Consider the following 22,404-nt stretch of genomic DNA (forward strand, 5'->3'; position numbering starts at 1 on the left):
AAGTACCTACAAACAAACACCTATCATAATTAGTTTTAATATTAATTAACATTCACATGCTAAAAATACTTATATCTAAAGTGCACATGCAGTTACAATAAAGCGGAACCATAGCAAGACACTCACCAATACATTGTGGATACCCTTTTGAAAAGATACAGTAACAAGTATTGCCAGATTTCATATTTATTTCTGTGTAGCAAGTTCATTAAATCATTCTCAACGTGTTTTAAGTGTCAATTATTAAAGTACGAAGAAATTAATATGGGTTGTAGTGATTTAAATGTTCCCATTCAAGTCTATCGCACCTCTTTTGGATAACTTTTAGATAGTTTATTAAATGGAATCTTTACAATTGTTTTCATACATTCATTGTAATTTTATTCTTAAACACAGTGACTTTTATCAAGTCGATATGTTATCTGACACTTAGTCATAAGCTGTGAAGCTTAAATATGCAATCTACGAGGCGTCATTAATGGTAGACAGAAAATCTGACAATACTCAATTCTAGAAAGAAATAACGATGCAGTGAAATAAAGGAGAATGAAAAATAAAAGAGTATTTATTAAATAATGCATACAACTAACTACAGAACTAACTAGAGAACTAGTACTACAATGTTACATAGATTATATATATCAGCTTAGCCTTTCTTCCAAGCTATGTTGGAGTCGGCTTCCAGTCTTACCGGATGCAGCTGAATATCAGTGTTTTACATGGAGCGACTGCCTATCTGACCTCCGCAACCCAGTTACCTGGGATAACACGATACCCTTCGGTAAGACTGGTTGTCAGACTTACAAGCTTCTGACTACTGTTAACGACTGTCAAAGATCTTCGAAAATGACAGCCGGGACCCACAATTTAACGTGCCTTCCGAAACACGGAGGAACTCGATATGTATAAGATGGTCACCCATCCACAAATCAACCTCGGCAAGCGTAGCTTAACCTCAGAGATCGATCCGCGCGGCTGTTGTTAACCAAGCCACGAGCTCACGAGCACAATGTTACATAGATATTATACTTAAACCCTATGTAAGACTTAGGGCTTGTATCACTTGAAATGAGATAAGGTACATTTTAAAAAGCTTTCCCTGTGATATTTTTTTTAAGACTAAGATACTCCCATTCTGACAGTTGCTCAAGTATCGCGAGACTTTGACAAACAAACAAATAACGGACACAAAGTACAATGACACCTCAAACTACTCGCACATAGTAATCGAACCTATGACCTCCCAACGCAGTGGCGTAGCGAACACCTTAACCACTGTGCTACGGAGCCCGTAAATTTGGTTTAGCTATGTGTAAATAAGGTATAAAATGGTCTAAATCTAAAGTCCAATCCAGTGATAAAATAAACTAATTTATGAAACATTCATACAAATGTGATGAAAGTGCCACTTATTATTTAACTATGGCTTATGTTAACGCATATACGAACAGACAAACAAACACAAAAAATACTAAAAGACGTGCACGTTTCCCCAAAGTGCTAAAAGAACGTATACGTAACGTATACCTGAACACTTAAAAATTACGGTGCAGTGAAAATCTTTATATATATAATTCTTCTGTAAGTGTGTATATCACTGAACTTCTGTTAAACAACTGGACCGATTTTGATGAATTTTTTTGTGTGTGTTCAAGGGGATCTGAGAATGGTTTAGATTCACAATTTTGTCCGCTGGACAATGTTTTTTTAATTAATTTTTAATTTATTAGTAACGTGTAGACAGGACAACGTCTGTCGGGTCCGCTAGTAATATATAAAAATATTAAAACAATACTTAGTAATAGTAATTTATTCAAAACGCATTTTGACTTGTCTCACACACCGTCACTTGATGCTAAATTATGCAGAGTTTTGTAACCAGACAACTGATAAACATACTTATGTAAATACTTGTCTTCACATAAGTATTTGTTTTAAATGGGATTCGAACCCGACATACGGATATTATGGCGAGGTGATCACGTCAACCCCAACGCCAAATTTTCAGTTAAAATAAAATAATCTTTACTTTTTGAACCCTCGCACCTTTTGTCCCGAAATATTATTATATAGACCACTATTCCTAATACTGTACATACGATGTTGATTATTCGCAACCATTTCATTCGTAGTAGACTCCAAACCTTTTACAATAACCACATTAGGTTTAATTTCCTTTGGCAAATTCAAACTAGGCTTAGGTTTTACGGGAGGTTTGAGTTTAAAATCCGTATTACTTGCTATTTGAATATCGTCTTTATTGATCTTTTTATTCGGTTTTGTTAAAGGCAATTTCTTCTGTTTTGTATCAACTTTGAAACTTTTCGCCTCATCTATAGTTGCGTAGATCGGGGAATCGGGTTTTGGTGTGTCCGTATATATATTAGAATTGATAGAATCGTTTCGTTTGAAGCTTAGTAGCTTTCTTAAAGAGTTTGTACTGGATTGGAACCGGGCGAATTTGTCTGAAAACATGTTTTTAGTGTTGGCTGTACAGTTGTGACATAGTAGTGTGTTTACGTACGATTTGCGCGGTTTCTTCCACCAGAGGAGCACGTTGTGACGCGAGTAGTAGATGAGGAATAAGATGAGCAGGATCGAGGGTATGATGCCCAGGAATATCACGTACATCGCCACCATGAAGTTGCGTTGGACTGTGGAAGAAAATATAAGTTAGTAGTATTTTTTTAAGTACCAAAATGAAGCAACGTAAATAGTGTAGATACACGTTACATGTTTTTCAAAGTTAGGAAGTTTTTCTAACCTATCCTAAAATATCGTGCCTGCGCTGCTCAATGTTTAAACTTATAAATTATTAAACGATTGTATACTTGACAAGTAAGCAATTTCTTCTGTTACCCATTGATAGGCAATTTGAACCTGTACTAAGAATCAAATCTATACTAATATTATAAAGCTGAAGAGTTTGTTTGTTTGTTTGTTTGAACGCGCTAATCTCGGGAACTACTGATCCGATTTGAAAAATTCATTCAGTGTTAGATAGCCCATTTATCGAGGAAGGCTATAGGCTATATATCATCACGCTACGACTAAAAGGAGCAGAGTACCAGTGAAAAATGTTACAAAAACGGGGAAAATTATGTTTCTCTTATGTGACGCAAGCGAAGTTGCGCGAGTCAGCTAGTTTAAGATAATGAAGTAGTTAAGTTAAGTTAAGTTAGTCGATAATGAAGTATAATTCTTGTTGAACTACAAATCTTAAAGTGATACTTACTGGTAGGATCGGTGGAAGGTCCTGAGTCATAAGAGCCTCCAGGTCCGGGCACAGCGCATATCGGAGGACCGAAACCTGGTTCACAGTGACAGTGACCTGAAAACATAATAAATATTAGAATAGCTGTTTTTGATGCTAATTACTAAGCCGGTTAACTTTGCGTCTGTATTTAGCCAGGCAAAATGCGAAAATATGGTATATACCAGAGTCGTCGTTACGTCTCCATACATAATAACTATAGTATAAAAATTAGACAGCGCCTAGTCCATTATTTTGACTTAGTTTCACAATAGGCATTGATTTTACTATTTGATTTGAAGACTCTCTCGTCTACATAATAGTAATAATAGCTTTCGAAATAACTATGTGTGAAAGAAAAGGACACAGATAATAAACTACTAATGATAATAATGTGTTACCTGCAGAGTTACAGACACCATGTCCGGAGCAGTTGGACGGACAGACGGACGACTCAGCGGTCGCTATAGATTCTCTCACTGCTGCGACCGACACACATTTTTGACTCATACACATCTGTCAACAAAAAATATAGAAATTTAAATAAAAAGTATATTCGGAGAGCGCTATTAGTTGTTTTTCTCTGAAGTCGTGTAAAAACATGATTTAAGTCGGGGAAAAAGTCTTTTCGCATTATAGTATGTATGAACTTGTAATAAAATCTTTTCTCTACACAAAAAAGCTCGATATTCGGGTATTTCACGAGCTCACTGATAGAAACCTTATAAACCATGTACTCATTTGTAATTCTTGAAGCCAAAGAGATTTTATTACAAGTCCATACATACTATAATGCGAAAAGACTTTTTCCCCGACCTAATATTTTAGAGGTTACATACCATATCTTCTCCGCATTTAGCGCCGTCTGGCACCAAACCAGGATCCACGTCGCTGAGGCCCAAATCTATGATAGCTGTACGACATGGTATTATTGTACCTAGAACAACGAAGTAAAATATAAGATTTATTTAAACAAGTAACAGCATTTCCATTAAATAGCGCCTATTATACCCAAATATACAATAAATCCACTTTTCGCCATATAATAGGGCGTGGGTTTATTGTCTTGTAACAGACATGATATCAAACCAAACCAAACTTACCCAACCCAAGACCTCGTAATCAGCAAAATACATATACACTTCCGCTAACATGTTTCAGATTTATATAAGTACATACCATTATCATTGATGAACACGGCTGAGAGGAAAGCAGCTGACTCCATGCCGAACTCGAGTCGTTCGTTCAAGTGTCGGCACTGTAGCGTGCCGCACATCGCGTCGCGCGGAGAGCACGGGAAGAAGCGCTGGTTCAGACGATCGTAGCCGCAGTTACCGCTCCTAGTGGGTACAACGATATTGTCATGACATAACCGTTAAAATGTTTGGTCAAAATGTGCTTAAGCTGATCAGAATTGTAGTACTTCTATATACTAAACGGTACCTGCCACGCAAGTGGTCGCAGGTTTGAACTAGAGGCAACACACCAATGAGTTTTCGAAGTTATTGCGTAATAGAAATAATTATCACTTGTTCCAACGGTGAGAGAAAACAACAGCCTGAGAGTTCTTTAGAACAGTTCTTGAAGGTATGCAACGTCCCCAACCCGCACTTGGCCAGCGTGGTAGACTCAAGCCCTAACCCCTCACCCATTATGGGAGGACACCTTTGCCCAGCAGTGGGACATTAAAGGGTATTTTTTTTAATAGAAGCGAACGAAATGCATACTTTGAAAAAATGTGGTCTAAAAGACATCATGATCAAATTCTCAACGAAGATCAAGTGGCCATTGGTGTACAGGCAGCAAGAAACCCAGCATGAGTTTCTTGTCTATTTAAAATAACTTGACAATATTTGCGTAGACTGTGCAGGCACAAATACTGCTGTTTTTGGCGAAACAAATAAATCATCGTGTAACGAGAAGAATTCTAACTTTTGGGTTGTCGGATAAAATATGTGATTAGAAATGAGACAGTATATACATTATTTTTTTTTTTAAAAGACATCTCCCGCACTAAGAATTGCTCTTGTGTCGCGGGGACTTTTACAAACATACAAACAACGGACACAAAGCACAAACAGACCCGAAACAATTATTTGTGGATCGCACAAATAATTGTCCCGTGTGGGAATCGAACCCACGACCTCCCGTTGCAGTGGTATACTTACTTATTTCCTTTAACGTTGGTGCTGTAATAACACTTATTGTGGCTGGTCTCTCCTGTAGTACCCCACAGTAAGCGACATTGATCCGTGTGGGAGCGACAACCGCCTCGTACGCAATATGCAGTCTGTGGAACAAGGCATTGCAATTAAAACATTGTCAATTAAATATCATATTTCATATAGTTTTTAGATAGTAGATGGTGGAAGGAAAACGTAAACCCACTGTTTTGCAAACCAAGCAAAGCTTGTACTACCGAAAGTATAATATGAAACTTTTGACTGCCTCTATGGCGCGGTCGGTAGTGTATGCTACTGTCCCGAAATTGCCCGGAGTTAGGATGTTGAGATTGTAGACCTCCGTGCCTCGGAGAACATGTAAAGTCGTCGATACTGCACCTGACCTCTCACTGGTCGTGTCGGTTATCCGTCCCACCGGGTTATCAGAGTAAGGGACAAAAGAGTGTACCTGTGTATTGTGAACACACTTGGACACTATAAACCAAGTCCTGCACCATTGGTCAGTTTCAAAGATACTGACAGCAGCTGTAGCCGGATACCAGCTAGGACAATAGATTTATTATTATAATATGAAATGTTACCTGTCCGCCTTTCCCGCAGGGCGTGGTGTCCATCTTGTAGACGTCGTCGGGGCAGAACTCGGAGTGTCCGGTGCAGTACTCGGGCAGGTCGCACTCGCGGCCCGCGCTGCGACACACCGTGCCCGCCGACTTCGGACGACACGTCTGACACAACACAACACACGTATACGCACACACTATATAATACACATGGGATACATGAAGTAGCTACGTTTTTAGGGTTCCGTACCCAAAGGGTAAAACGAGATCCTATCACTTCGTATTTTGTTGGAACTCTTCCTGCGCGAGTCCGACTCGTACTTGGTCGGTTTTTTTATTATTTATACTACTGGCCCTAGCAACTAAACTCGGATCTCATAGTCATCACAGTTCTATTCTCGATTTTCAACAATTGTTATTATATTGCTGGAAATTTGCTCTTAAAGGAGATTATTATTTGAAGTGAATTGTTGTGTTTAGTCTTTATAGAAATTAATTACTATGACTTCAATGATAACACAAAATAAGGCTAAGTTCATATGACCGCGCCGAACTTTCGACTGCGCGGTACAAGATCGAAGTAAACAGCTAGTATTGTCTACATCACCGCGCGGTAACAGAACCAAGAAACCGCGCGGTTACTCGCAGTTCAAGAACTAGCGCGCGGGTCGGAGCGCGACGCGCGGTACCGCGAGGTGTTGTAGACGATACTAGCTGTTTACTTCTTGTTTCGGTAGTATTCAACCACGTATTGAGGTTCAGTGACTCACAGTGAGGTCGCAGCAGGTGCCGGCGCCGCACGTGGCGTTAGCGCGCAGCATGCAGGTGGCGCGGTCGCAGCACGCGAGGCACGCGCCGCGCGCGCTCGCGCCGCAGTCGCACTGCTCGCCCGCCTCCACGAACCCGTTGCCGCACGTCGGAGACTCGAACAGACGCTTGGGCTTGTTCCTACACGGATAAATAGTAAAACTATAATACTTCTATATAGGTATATACTTTCTAAAAATAAACACAGTTACACACCTTTAAAAAATATTTAAACTTAACCTTAAGTGGTGTTATAATCTCAAGTCACGCGAGTATGTAGCAGATTCTGTCACGCGTAACCCGTGTGGACGTACTAGCAGGCCCCCGTCACTCGGCCGTACTACAGCGATAAGTGCCTACAAATTCGCGTGGCGTCGGCGCCACTCCGGGAGTCGAGTGTCGACGCTCACGTGTAGAGCTCGTGCGTGCGTTTATTACAAGTTTTATGAGTAATATTATTATAAAAACGTTTAAAATAGAATGGCAGGTTTAAAGCATTACTCATTTGATGGATGTTTGTCGAAAAAGAAGGACGAGGGATTGTCATTTTTTTCATTTCCTACAGATGAGGAAATGGAAGTTCAAATTCATTTAAAAACTATAAAACTTTACAGTAGGTACCTACCAACCACAAAATAATAGTACTAACTATAATTAGTTACCTTGTTGATACTAACAATAATATGGACTCATGTCTGAATTATTAAGGAATTTGATATTTTATAATTACGAGAGCAACTTGCAAATGTGACTTTTTGTTTATGGAGATATTTCGACGATTTTGGTATCAAATGAAAGGTCTAAGACTAAAACTATTTTATCCGTTTGAATGATATAAATCGGTTCACAGGTTTAGGACATATGAAGAATATAAAATAGTAAAAATGTAAACAAACCAAAACAGGTAGCAACGATGCGGCGAGCCAACAACCCTAGCGTCATAGGTAACGCGTTACTCTACGCCAGACAGTGACAGAGTTACGCGTTAAAAGAGAGCGGGAATACTTAGGTGAATATGTCGTTAGGTACGGAGCGCTTATACGAGCTGAATTAGACTTTGTTGCTTAGTAGCAAGAGTCGTTATTTCTATAAATTGTTACGGGAAGTGCGTGTTCTGTACTTTAGTACTTATTATTCTGTGGTACTAGTCACATGAGTGCGTACATAATTTACAAACAACAGCATATCATAAGGTACGACGGCACCGTACTGTAGTAGTGTAGACTGACCAGTAGTCTACACTATTGACAAATATTGTCTAGTAACTACAATATCTGAACAATTTTTATTGAAGCCTACTGTCAGCCTACTACTTACCTCAAACAATAATCCATGCCTCTTTCAAAAGACAAGGCTAACGAGTTCAAACTGCAAGAAGACCAATGTGTCGGCGTGACCGAAGTACTAGACGGGCTCATGATACACTTCTGATCGGGACATTCGCACAGTTCATCTGTATCGTGTTCCATGCCGAAGTTGTGGCCCATCTCGTGAGCGATGGTCGTGGCGACCAGGCCGATGACCTCTGAGTGGTTGGTCGCAACACCGGCGGAAAACTCGTAAGTACATATCGGACCTTTTAGCGCTTTGCCGACTACGCCGTCTGTGAATTTCTGGCGGCTGGAAAAGAAAAAAGACATTTAGATAAAGTACGACTAAAATGTGAAATTTGAAAACCGTTATCGATCTAATGTTGGAAGGGTTACCCTTCTGAAATGAAGGAGAGATTAGGCCTTGAGTCATGCTAGCCAATTAAGGATTGACGACTTAGCATCCCGTCAAGTAGTTATCTTTCAAAGTGGTTTCAAAATCTTAATATAATTTTCATCACCGTTAGAACAAGTGCCAATATTCCACAATATAATTTCGAAATGTCATTAGTCTGTTTGCCTCAGGTTACAAACTTGGACATTGCGTGCGAGGAAAATGCTTAGATCAGGCCTAAGGCTTATTTTTACCAACTTAAAAAAAGGTGGAGGTTATTAATCTATCACGATTTTTTTTGTAGGAATATGATCATACTCACGTTAGCAACTGCGCGTTGTCATTGGGTAAATCTCTCACAAGGGTCGACTTCCTGTACCCTAGGAAGTTAGTGAGGGTCCTGTCACCGTCCTCCTCTAGATCTATCTCGTCGCTCTCGTTCCACACCACTACGCCGACTAGCGCTATAAAGATGTTCAGTGGAGAGTATACCTGCAAGTAATAAATTAAACGAATTAAATCATATATTTAACTATTGTTTACGAATGTGTTTCGGATTTCGTTGATGGTGTCGTGGACTGCATTATGCCAGCAATTTCGTTCATGCCCGTTCCCTTAACCTTAAATTTCCAATAATTAAGTGCATGTAAAGAGTGAATGTCAAACTCAGGACCTCTAAAATCTTTAAATGTTTGGCTACATTGAGTTACCGTCACTTTTAATATCGTGTGCACGACAAACAAACCGACGACAGCAATATTATGATAGCTGCATCCATAATTATTTAACGAAAGCACTTCAAAAATAGACTTAAATTACATTCATTATTAACCTATTGCTAGGCACGGGTTTCATTCCAAAATACGAGACAGATCAAACTTAACTGCAGGACCATTATATCCCACTGTTGAGACAAAGATCTCCGTCTAGAATGGTTAGGTCTTGAGTCCACAGGCTAATGCGGATTGGGCCAATAATAAAAATACTATAAAAGCACAATATACCGAGTTAATAATATTAGCGACAGTCTTCATCTGTCGGTGCACAGTCTGTAGATTCTCCCCGTTAGCCTTGAACTCTCTGTTGTCAGCCACTAACACTAGTTCCACGTATCGTGACAGTTTGTTCGCGTTGTAAGGGCCTCGGACTTGCGTGTCGTCGGATGCATAGCGCTTGTACTGGAAGAAAAACATAGCATTAGTAAGTGTTGTTGAATTTTAAGGATAATAATAGATATACTTGGAATCTAAAGTCGCGATGATCTGTCGATATAAAACCACCTAGATCCAAACCAAGGCAGAAATTTCATTAATATTCATTTTTTTTGTGTTTTACCAAAACGACTCGATATAAAGTTTCTACGTGAATGAAAGAAAACTTAGTTTCACAATAACCAGAGCCTGCACATTTTTAACAAAACTACTAACTTAATGGAGTTTTGAAATAAGACTGTACCTAGACTATGCCTAGGAACCTAGACCAACATTTTAACGACACTCATATTCTGCGAGAGCTATTTTGTATAACCATTTTTAAATCAGTAGAAATATCATTTGACAGACAGATAGACGGCAAAATCATCATCAGTCAGTAATAGGATTTCATTATTACACCTTTAGGACGGAAACATAAAAAAAATATCCTGCAATAAAGTTTTACAATCCTTTGTCTTCATAGCAGACTGACGCCGAAATCCTATCCAGCAAATTAGATTAATCTACTTATTTCAACGGTAGGTGTCCATCAAGGCATTAAACAGCAACAATACGAATTATCCCGTTAATTGTCAATTAACCGCTACAGTGCAGTGATGCAACTACTGATTCAACTTCTTAATGTATGTGTCGCCATGTCAGCCCTTTGCCCTTTACATTTACACGTTCTTGGAACTTTTGTTCACGAGATGAATCATTTTTTGTGATGTTTATTTATGATAATAACACATAGCCTATAGGTAACTAACATGTCTTATTTTGATTTGTCATGTTCGAACAAAACTGTCTTTACCGATGGATTTAAATGGATTTAACGACTTTTTTAAATAAAAAGCTTTAAAATGTATGCTATAGTTTATCAGTTAGTAATTATTGCATGTATTAAGAAAGTAATCACAGAAATGATTTATGCAATATTAAGAAAGCAATCAGAAAAAATATTTATGTATTCATCTTAAAGCCATACACATCATTTCGTCTATGTTTTTATCCCCAAGAAATGAAGAAACGCGTTTATCAATAATTAATTGAACTTATTTATTAAAATTTAATCAAAAAGTGTTTTCTGAACTTTTACAGTTCACACTTTTTGACGCTTTGCCTAAGTTCCTGGGACCTTACACTATTTACAATATTTTAAGTTTAAATGAATCAAAAAGTGTAAACGGCAAAGCTTTTTCTAAGTTACACTATCTCATATCCTTCGACAATAATCAATAAATCAAATATATCTTGACTACTTACCCTAGCAGCCCGGCTCTTCCGCACTTGGTTGTCGCTATGGTACTTGTGGTACAACTGCGGGTCGTATTCAGAGTTGTTGGTGACACCGCCCACGTACCCGCAGTGGTACGACTCCGCCAAGTCACCGTGGTCGTAGATGTAGTGGTTTGATGTTATGGCTCCTCCTGAAAAAAAGAATAGAAAATTTTGATCTTTCTAAAACATACTAGGTTTTATATTAACTTTAAAATGTTTTTTTTTTATATTGGTGACAATCTATGAAGCAGTTTGTCAAGTATAAACATTTCAAATGCGGTATTACTTTCCTTGAACCTAATTCGTAACAATATGATTTAGAGAGCGAGACAAGTGCAGACGCTACTGCGTCGGCAAAAGCACGGGAATAGAAAAAAGTACTTAACCGTGGATTGGAACCGGCACGGGCTCGAACGAAAGGATAAACTCATAGCGAAGCGTTCGAACGAATACAACAGTAGCGCGATTCTCAAAATATAAAAAAATCTTCAAGTATTAAAAGTTTGACATTTAAAACGTACTGCGAAATTAGTTCCTGCAACGCCCGCTAGAGGCTGATCAGATTTTCGTACAAAATTTCTCGAGAGTAAGCCAGTTGTCAATAGTCGATAGTGGTAATCGAGGTACAGGACAACATTCACGCGAGTGGAGCCGCACAGGTCAATCATTCAATAATAAAACTGACGTATTTCTCTCATGTCTTTTACAATAAAAACCAAACTTGGAAACGGTTGTAACATTTCAATCAAGTGTGGACCACCCATGGTGTGCAAGTTGGACCTTTGATCCCATTACCGCAACGAATCAGCCGGCCTATTACACGTCGGTAAAAAGCAGTACACAATGAATTGCCTTCCCAAGCAATTGTTGGAGAAGAATAACTGCCAGTGACTTTAATAGTTTCTTACAGTTCTATAGCGAATTGTGGGGTTATTTATTTTCTTTACACACCTCCAGTAGTAAGTATTCTCCATCAGAGTCCGGCCTGCGTTATTTGAATTGTACACGAAGGCGACGGCTATGATTTTCGCAAGTAGGTTTAATATTTCTTTCATTTATATATCACGCCGTATTCCCTTAGGGGTAGGCAGAGACCAGAGAACTTATTTCATTTAGTCGAAACGAATCTAACCATTTACCTTGAATGTTACTTTTAAAGCGATGATTTAACCTCATTGTATTCACATGCTATGTATGGGCTAGTTTCACAACTTATGGATAAGTGTCTGATAAACTATCCGACGGGTAAAGATGACGTCAAATGTATGAAAACCACTGTCAAAATAGCATCTGAAAACCTAACTAATACTTAAGAAGTGGCAACCCCTTACTAAATGTTAGTAATTTCTGCAGGACGTAAAAAGCTTGGAGGGATTTAGATCTTACCTTCGGCTGGTTCAATGTATCTCATCTTCTTGCCATCGAACACGATTCCCTGGACGCCATGACACGTGGAAACTGCCACCCAAGAGTCGGGTTTGTCTCTAACTGATCCACCGTAGTGACATAAGTCTATCTCCTGAAAAATAGGTACAGAAGTCGTTATGAACAAATCTGGAAAATATATTTCATTTGAATTATATTCTAACTTTTAACCTGTCTACCTAAATGCCGCCTCCTCAGTGTTAACTTTTGGCATCGCTTCTTTAAGGAAAGAATGTTATAAAATGTTGTCAATGTGCATGCCACTTATGCCTTAAGATTCGATGTATTACACAATTAATTTTAGTGCACACTACTAATTTTTGTGTTAATTTGGCATCACGGAAAATCTTAATAGAAAAGATGTAGTATGCAGTTTGGGCTTAGGACGAAATGTCTGCTAGGTTTTTATTATTGTTAGTGATGAAACTAAATGGTCAGCATCTATCATGCAATAAGCAGTAACCTATTTGGCTCCGTCTAGTTCGCCTGTTGCCAAGGAGTGACTGACAACTAACCAAAATGTGCAATACATCAATGACAAACTTTTCGACAGGAGTTTAAATCATTTCTGCCTATTGTATAAATGATTTCTTTTTTACCGTTATTAATCTTATATTCGATAAGCATAATGGAGTCAAATAAAGCTTAAATCGGATGCCATATCAGTTTTTTTTAGTACAGTGTAAGACAGAATCAGATACCTTTTAGTACATCGAATAATGTTTCTGACTTTCTGTATTAAGTCATTCAGATCTAGGCTAGCTAGGCGTCAATGCCTTAGACAAATCCCGGGCCAACAGCTATATTCGTTTTTTTGTTAGTATGGACATTTAAAGGATCTATTGAATTCAATGATATTTAAAGCTTACCTCCTTCTTAGGTTTATGCAGTACAGTCTTGCCGTTCTTCTGATATCTAAGTACATGGTTGTCAGTGATCAGGTCCTGGTTCAGTCGAAGGTCCAGGATGTGTTCTTCATCGTCTATCGGCAGTTTAATCGTCACCTCTGAATGATGTGCACCGTCCTGTAAACAGAAAAAAAGTTTGAGCTAATTTTATTGAAAGAACTTAAAAGATGAAAAGCATTTTTTTGAACGCCACAACCGCAGGAACTACTCGCTCTTGTGAGAGAAAGTGAATTCTGTGTAAATTTGTTAGGTTTTTTATTCATTAAAAGCAGCCTATCATTATAACTGTTATTGGTCTGTATTTATCCATACGGTCATCTCTAAAGGACGCAGGCTATTTGTTTTAAGCCGTGTCAATTACGTTTGCAGCGTTGAACAAAGTCTAGAAAACGTCTAACATCTAAACTCTAGTATCTTTTGTACATGTTCATATTATCTACTAAGAATAACTACTCCGTCATGTGTCGTGGGTGCCATGGACTCGAGTAAATGACATAGGAAGCAATCACTTGGATCTTCATTTGTATCTGGCTTCAAGGAGTATCAACCTAGTCAGATTTACAGGTCACTAACGTTACTGAACTATTATTATTATTGTTAAAACAGCCACTAAGGTTTCCTCATTGATTTAAATCAAGAAAATTTTGTCAGCCAGTAAACAAATAAAATAAATAGAATTTCTTGTTATTCCAGAATCAGAAATACATAATTTGCACAGATATAACACCTTCCTAGCTATTACGGTTTATAAGCCTCAGCCTGGTGACAGACGGATAGACAGCGGGGGCTTAGTACCTAATAGAGTTCAGTTTTTACCCTTTTGGTAGAGAAACCTAAAAAGGCATATTTTCCTTTGATTTCAGATGTTTTCCATAAAATACATTAATTTAAACTTGACATTTTGAACTCACATTCGTAAAACATCTCACCCTACATTATTATATTTAGAGTCTAGACGAGTGCACTAGTTTCAGAAGACCAGACACCAAATTGCTTTGAACGAACACTAACGATTGAATGAATTTCAATGAGTATCGTCAACGTAGATCTGAATTGATTAGAGACTGCAGCAATTGTAACTATTGTTGGCAACTTCTAGGTATACCTACAATTCTTTTATTGGGAGCAAATGCACAATTATTGAAATAATATCGATATTATTTTCAGCATTCATATTAATATTAATAAATGTGAAAATATGTCTGTTAAGCATTCACGGCTAGTCAGTTGAACAGTTTTGCAGTTTATCTTTTCGAAAGTCCTTCCTCAAACGGCAGACGACCGAAATTGATGAAATTCAAAACGCGTTGGAATCGAACCAACGACCTCCCGACGCAGTGATATCGGCGTGGTGAACTTAACCTCTGCGCCACGGAGGCAGTCAAAATCCAAAAATTCGTTCAATTCCAATTATCTATTTTAATTTGATAACTAAACAAATAATATTTCATACCTCCTTCAAGGAATTATGATATCTAACAGTGACGAAAAGAACTAAATTACGGTTCAAAATTTCTAGTAAATAATGTCAGTTTATCATGTAATTATATGTTCCGTTACACAACACGGACATGGCACGGGTCTCATCCAATCCGCCGGTCAGCGGCACTGTCGCTTCCGCTCTAATTGCAATTCCTTTATTATATTGTTTTATTGTCGCTTGCCACGCACTCATAGAAATACTTCACTATCACTATACGCAACACACGCATATTCTATATTCCTATTATGAAAGCCAAAGTTGGTCCGTCTATCAGTCTATCACGGCAGAAAAGCTGAAACATTCCTAGTAGTCTCTTCTAGCACTGTCTCCCGGGGAGAAAACTGGAAATTTTCACAGTTCTAGCGACTAGAAGGATATTTGGGAATATACCGAGGTAGGCAAAATTAAAACACGCCACTTGCTACGATCCTTACAATCTTTTCTTGCTTCTTCCACAATGAAAGCCGCAGAACGGGGATGGAGTTCGATCCCTTTTTCAAAAATCAACACTTGAATGGCTAAAACATGGTTTTTGCGCTAGCGGGTCACCTTGTACAATAAAAAATTAAGTCGCCCACCACGTCTGTATGTTTCCTTGCGATTACTTTACAAACTATTGAATTTTCACGCGCTTTCTACCAATTTGTGATTCACGAGGAAGTTATCAGTGTATAATTCATTAAGGTGACGTGTAAACTGATCCAATTATAAATTAAAATTGATAGCGTCGCGATCAGGCCTATTCTGCCGTCGTAAATGTAAACACAGTAACTTAGTTACTGTGTTTATAGTTTGTTTAGTTCTTTGGAATCAGGAGACCGCGGGCTATTTGAGAAAGTTTTCGGTTTGTTTGTACGATGGATAGTTACCGAAATACATTAAATAAAAACACAGTATTTTTACAAAAAAAACATTATTTTTAATAAAAAATACAGTATCTGTGTTATTTTAAATTAAATAACAGTATCTCACTACTAACTGTGTTTTTTTAACGTGAATAGATTTACATTTTTTTTCTTTTGCTTGATTATAACACGGCTTCTTCAGTTACTGTGATTGCGTATAAAATATTGTTCAAAGATAAACAACAAATACTTGAATAAATCACAGTATCTCATTTACTGTATTACTGATTTTATACGTATTTCTAAGAAACATAGTTATAACACAGTATGTACATACTTACTGTGTCGTAATTCCCCTAATGTTTATATCTTTACAAAGTTACAACACAGTAATAGGTAAAACTTGGTTACAACACAGTAACCGTTGAGTTACCGTGTTGTAACTTAAAAAAGAAAAAAATATTATATTATTACCCTAGCTTAAAACACATTATCTAATTTTATTATTTATACAATAATAATATACTAGATATATATATACAGAATCAAAGATTTAACTATATACTAACATTAAAAGTTGCATGAAATAATATACAATAATTAGTATCTTCATGAGAGCAAAAATTAACCATTAAACTTCAACCGCGTTTTTCTCAAAACGCATATTTTGAAGTTACTGTGTTTAGATTTACGACGGCAGTATTATACCCGAAGGTATAGTTAGAAGTGTATAAAACACATTCATGTGACGCCATTAAGAGTGTTAGTCCCATGGAATAAGGGACGAGCCTATTGCCATTTACCGGGCAAGTTACCAAACTCCGGGCTACTATCTAAAATATTTCAATATTTCAATAATACATATATTATGTATATGAGAAAATATCAATAGTGCTTTGACCGACTCGGGAATAGAACCCGAGACCTGAAATATTCCATTATACATTAAAACAGACCAACAATACTTTGATCGTCTCGGGAATGGAACTCGAGATCTCAAAAACAGCAGTTGGTTACTCTGCCACCTCTGGTCTGCTAGTGTAATAATATAACATAGTAACACATTTAACATTGAATTGTTTTTTATATACGCACTTGAGTTATAACAATTTAAGAAGGCCTTGGCGCCTTTGGTCCCATGAGTAACCACTTACTAACTTCCGTTATACCGTCCAGTAATTATTATACGCAGTTTTTTTAGTTATAGTAGGTTTTTTTGCTGTCTCTGTGTCTTTACAATAAATCATGTGTTTGTTTGACAGGGACATATTTTTAACGTAAATTAGTTTTCAGCACAAAAAAAATATGTATCACAAATCAATTATACTATGTTTATTTAAGTACTACAATAAGGAACTATTGCAATTTGATTCTTGTAGTAAGTTTCCTACTTTCATAGGTTATCTATCATACTTGTCATAATTTAATTTTAACTTTGAATAGAAGACGAAATTATAATATGAAGGTTCACGACCTTTTCGACAAGATTTCCATCGTAATTTCATTATGATAATTTGTGGATTTCTAAAGAATAAATAAAAGAGAAAATTCGCTTTTTCAGCGACCGATTTCTTTCACTATCAGTCATACATTGGCTTAGTTCCAAATGAATGTGCTAATGCCCTCGTCAAATGTGATGTTTGTAATCTATTCCGTTGCAATTAGACTCGTATTGCGGTTAAAATAATATTTATATTTCAGTTATTAAAGAAACTCTAGGGTTAATAAACGACAGCCTTTTTATTGAGATGGAGAACAATGTAATTCGTAGTATTCGTAACCGGCGGTCCTGTATGACAAGATGCATGGATGTGAATGAGGCAAGGGAAGTTTGTAGGGATCGTACTAAGTGGCGTTCTTTGGTCTTTGTCTATGAGAAAAAGGCGTGATTTAATGTATGTAAAAACTATACAATCTATTTGAATTAACTTTCTATTACTGCAAATGTCTTTGAAATCGGTTCATTTGTTTTCGAGATGACTACAGACAAACAGTGTGGTGTTGTCGTTACGTTGGAGGTCGACAAGTTTATAAAGTAGTATGTTTTGTTTACTACTGCTGTCCGATCAATCTAGATTATATAGTGAACATTTAAGAACTTCAGATAATTGTTCTTCTGGAAGGAACAATTTAGCAAATTTTTTGGAAACTTTAAGACCTTGGGGACTTCAGTGGCCTAAAACGGAGACAACTGGAGTGCAGCAAAGGGTGTGCAAGGTGATTAGGATTTAGAAAAAAATTTACTGTTTTTGAATAGTGCATTACAACGACAACACTTGTACTGATTTACTGTAGAATAAAATTTACCTATGTATATTCTATCAGAACGATAAGCAAAAAGGGTAAATAAAATTGGAAATGTATCTTTGCTGTTTATTGATAGCCAAGCCCAGTCAAATAAGCATTGCTTAGCAAACGTTGTTACTATTATCTATCTAGTTATCTAGTTTTTGGGATCCTACAATGACCTACACAATGAAGTTTCATATAAATAGAGGAAGCGAGTTAACTTACCGTATCTCTAGTGGTAGATATTTCTCTCTTAGTTCTCGCATGATGGACGACAGGCTGGACTATCTTATGTCTACTGAAGTCTGACGCTGGTGGCCCTGTAATAAACAAACAAATCATAAATATAAAACATACATAATATCACGCCTGCTTATCAAATGTCATCAATGTCTTTTTTAAGGAATAGTAATACACCCATATTTCGCTGATGACAATGTTAGTCCTATATAATAGATGGCGAACCCATTGTTTTTTATGGGGCACGTTAACAATCTACTTTTTTAATATAAATTATAAAAAAACTGATAGCACTATGCCCGATCCTTGAATCAAACCCGAGACTATTTGCCCGACCCGAGAATCTAACTCCAGGCTTCGTTATCAGCAGTCGTATGTACTACCGACCGCGCCAAAGAGGTAGGTTCTTAAACGTACATGAGTCACAAAACCAACGGTATTAAGAAAAATAAGAGATAATTTTCAAAAGCACTTATACGCTCGTTAGATAGAAACAGACAATATTTTTTTGCAAAATTACGTGTTGAGCTCCTAACGGCTTCTTTTGTGTTATAATGTTTTTTGGTGACTTTAGGTATGTAATTTGGTATGACAGAAGAAATAAATGGTTATTATTTCGCAGATAGAAGTGAAGAGAAACGAAAATAATGTGTATTGAACTAGGTCTGGTGTCCCGTTTGCAGATATATACGATACTCTTAAAGTAATTTATTTATTATTATTTATTTTTATTTAAACTTCTTATACAAAATTTGTATAAAGGCGGACTTAATGCCAAAGGCATTTTCTGCCAGTCTACCTTGGGGTGATGCAGAGATTAAATGAAGTAGGTGCTTAAATAATAAAGAGGAAAATTAAGTTGAGAAAGAGGTTTACAAATAAATAACAATGTGGTCATGCGAGTGTACATAAATATAGAATTTCTGAATCAAGAAAAAAGGTACGGTTACTGCTCCTAAATAGCTATCATATCTAGCCTAGTTTATAATAAGTTACGTTTACAAAAGAAATTGAAACCACGCTAACACGCATTTCAGTTGACATCTATTTGAAGGCCACTATGCTGTACATTGTTTTTTCCCTTAGATCGTAGTGATTAGCACGTTACGTCAAAGCAGCAATGTACTGAATAGTGACCATACATTTGACGTTCACTAGCTGTCAACTGAGATACGTGATACGCATACTGGTCCTTAACTTGTCAAAGATATCATCAATCAATCTAAACATATACACTATAATCATAAGATCGACTTCCATATTCCATACAAAAAATAACTTCTGATTATTCATACATTAGTACTAGCTACCATACTCTAAAAAGGGCTGCATTTAAAAGATCTTTTACTTCCTCATACCTAACAACCCGACACAATAGCTTATTACTGGTCAATAGCCGTCATACCATATCGAATATGGTAGGCCATAATCAGTTACCCATGAACTCAAATGCATTAGGTATATAATAATAATGTCCTTCTAGCCGATATCCGGCTACGGCAGCCAGTTTCTTTGAGACCAGTCGACGGTGCAAGACTTTGTTTGTAGTGTCCAAGTAGTAGTGTACACGCACTATTCTATCACCCTCAGAGCCTGGTGAGATAACAGACACGACCAGTGAGAGGTCAGACGCAGGACTGTCGGATTCACGTGCCCTCCGAGGCACGGCAGTCTTCGACTTCAACTTCCTAACTCCAGGGAATTACTGAGCAATTCTTTACAGAAAACCTCATAAACAACTTGTTTTCGGGATTTAAACCTGAGATCTCTGCGAGGCAGTCAAATTTACTTCCGACCGTACCATAGAGGTAGTCATACCATATATCGCATATGGCAAGTCATAATCTAAGACCTTAAATGCATTAGGTATATGAAAGGAACTCCAAGGTGGAAGATAAGACGAAGGTTGAAGGAAGTAGTCACTTGCCAATAAAATTATTCATTTAACAATTTCGATTTGCATACGAAATGCCGTTAGACAGCCTTTGTTTTTTCAAACGTGATGGTATGGAGATGGTTGTGCATTTTTAATCGGAAGGCCGTAAGATATTTCCATTTGACCGAGTATATGGAATTTTTCTTTCACGGTCTAGTGTCAAGGTTGCGTAAGTCAGATACTAACTTAAATAAATGATTGTTGTATTGTTTAATGACTCTTTAAAGGTAGTTTTTTTAAGTATTATAATAGGTAGAGTTCCTAATACGCGCATCACAGCTTGGTGTGTCCAAATATAGCAGCGTTTGATGCTATCGTGGTAGCAGCAAACCGCTCCGAAGGAGGCAAAAAATAAAAACAAAAGACGTATCAGTACAAAGTTATTAGGACGTACTGTAACTATAAAGAAGCGGCTTGCTTGGTCATCGTTTAAAAATATCTATAGTAGTGGGTCCTTTACTAAATGGACCAGATAATCAAGTACCAATCAATAACGGGTATTCGGTATGCATTTCTTTCATTGTATTCAAAGGAAATCCCATCTTTGATTTTCAATGACAATACTTCACAATGGATTTCCGTCAAAACGTTACTTTGTTCTTGGTACCCAGTAGCCTTATGACAAACGGTGTCATTTTGTCGACTTAATGAATGGAACTAATCACGGATCTACAATAAAGCTAAAGGTCAGGGCTTCGGGTTTTTAGTAGGTCGTAATCGAAATACATGCATGGCGAGATTTCAATGACAAAAAGCGAAGAGCAGTGTAATGTCCCAGCCTTTCTGAATCTCAGAAACATTTTTTTTATCTTTTACAACTCCCGCACTAAATTGTTCTTGTGTCGCGGTGAGTTTTACAACCATGCAAACAAGGGACACAATGTTCTATTGGGAATCGAGCCCACGACTTTTTCCCGACGCAATGGTAGCGGCGTGGTGACCTAATCCACTGCGCCACGGAGGCAATCAAATTAACATGGGTCTCCTCTGTGAATGAGGGATAATCTCGCTCAAGTCCATAATAGGTCGGTTGGGAACTGCTCACCCTATAGGAAATATTTTAAACGACTCAGACATGCAAGGTTTTATCACGATGTTTTCTTTCCCTTTTAAAACATTTGATAAGTATTTCTTATGCTTATAACGTATAGATGGATTATATTTTCCAGTAAATATCAGTACCAACGACCGTAAACTAAAATAGCACGACACGCGGCAGGTTTCCTCATCAAATGCATAATGGACTACAATAGTTGCGCCCGCGCCGCGGATGCTCGCTTATGACCAATCATTCTATACGAAACTTAGGCGTAGATCAACGACCTAGCTCCATTACTAGATTACCAGACATGTGTTTTAGCAAAAAAAATAAGTATTAATAATACATTGTAGACTAACAGACGTCTGTGGTTTCGGAGGTCTTTTTAAAATTATGAAGTTTATTATTTATGCTATTATATTTAAAACATGAATATTTCTACTAAAAGTAAGTCTTTTTATAATTGTGAAGCTATGGTAGCTGCTGCTGCTATTATATTAAAAAATATAAGTAATATTTCTATTAAAAACAGGTAAACAAGTAGAGGAAAGCATAATACAATACGAAGGGTCATTTACCTTAGAATAATGATTTATTAAATAAAGTAAGCCATTACTGTAATTGTTTGCGGTTAACCGAAACCGCAGATTTTACTGAACAATGCGTACGCAATTTACGCATTCATTTTCCTTTCTTACACTTACTTACGCAAGTATGCATCGACATAGAAAAATGGCGCTTTTTAGGGACAGCAAATGCCTGGATTTTTTTTACAGGTACAGTTAAATTTGTACTGTTTAGCACTACAATATATGAAAGCATCATTAGTATAATAAGAAAGCCTAAATTATAGTCTTATACCAAACCAATCTAGATTCTTGCATACGTACATAATATCACGCCTTTTTCCCACAGTCAGAGACCAAAGAACGCTGGAAGGATCCTTACAAACATCCCTTGCCTCATACACACCATACATATAATATAATATATATCTTTATATATATAATTCTTCTGTAAGTGTGTATGTCACTGAACTTCTCTTAAACGACTGGACCGATTTTGATGAATTTTTTTGTGTGTGTTCAAGGGGATCTGAGAATGGTTTAGATTTACAATTTTGTCCGCTGGACAATGTATTTTTAATTAATTTTTAATTTATTAGACAAGACAAAGTCTGTCGGGTCCGCTAGTATATCTATATTTTTCCCTTTCTAACCAAAGATCATGAAATCAAATAAACAAAAATCTTTAAAAC

General features: G+C 37.1%; 1 protein-coding gene across 1 annotated transcript in view; it reads right to left on the minus strand.

Annotated features, from left to right (window-relative positions):
- LOC142983687 (uncharacterized) overlaps nt 1-22,404 on the minus strand; it is a 91,123-nt gene that overhangs the window by 6,801 nt on the left and 61,918 nt on the right. Inside the window, exons 2-16 of the mRNA XM_076130678.1 lie at nt 18,157-18,251; nt 13,276-13,431; nt 12,368-12,500; nt 10,967-11,130; nt 9,512-9,685; nt 8,830-8,999; nt 8,121-8,423; nt 6,767-6,944; nt 6,018-6,161; nt 5,422-5,543; nt 4,433-4,593; nt 4,093-4,190; nt 3,655-3,769; nt 3,236-3,331; nt 2,525-2,654 (exon numbers count right to left, since the gene is read on the minus strand). Coding sequence (XP_075986793.1) covers nt 2,525-2,654; nt 3,236-3,331; nt 3,655-3,769; nt 4,093-4,190; nt 4,433-4,593; nt 5,422-5,543; nt 6,018-6,161; nt 6,767-6,944; nt 8,121-8,423; nt 8,830-8,999; nt 9,512-9,685; nt 10,967-11,130; nt 12,368-12,500; nt 13,276-13,431; nt 18,157-18,251 — 2,239 coding nt within the window. The remainder of the gene's footprint in view (nt 1-2,524; nt 2,655-3,235; nt 3,332-3,654; nt 3,770-4,092; nt 4,191-4,432; nt 4,594-5,421; nt 5,544-6,017; nt 6,162-6,766; nt 6,945-8,120; nt 8,424-8,829; nt 9,000-9,511; nt 9,686-10,966; nt 11,131-12,367; nt 12,501-13,275; nt 13,432-18,156; nt 18,252-22,404) is intronic.

Source organism: Anticarsia gemmatalis, chromosome 24 (assembly GCF_050436995.1).
Source record: "Anticarsia gemmatalis isolate Benzon Research Colony breed Stoneville strain chromosome 24, ilAntGemm2 primary, whole genome shotgun sequence".
Taxonomy (NCBI): Eukaryota; Metazoa; Arthropoda; class Insecta; order Lepidoptera; family Erebidae; genus Anticarsia; species Anticarsia gemmatalis.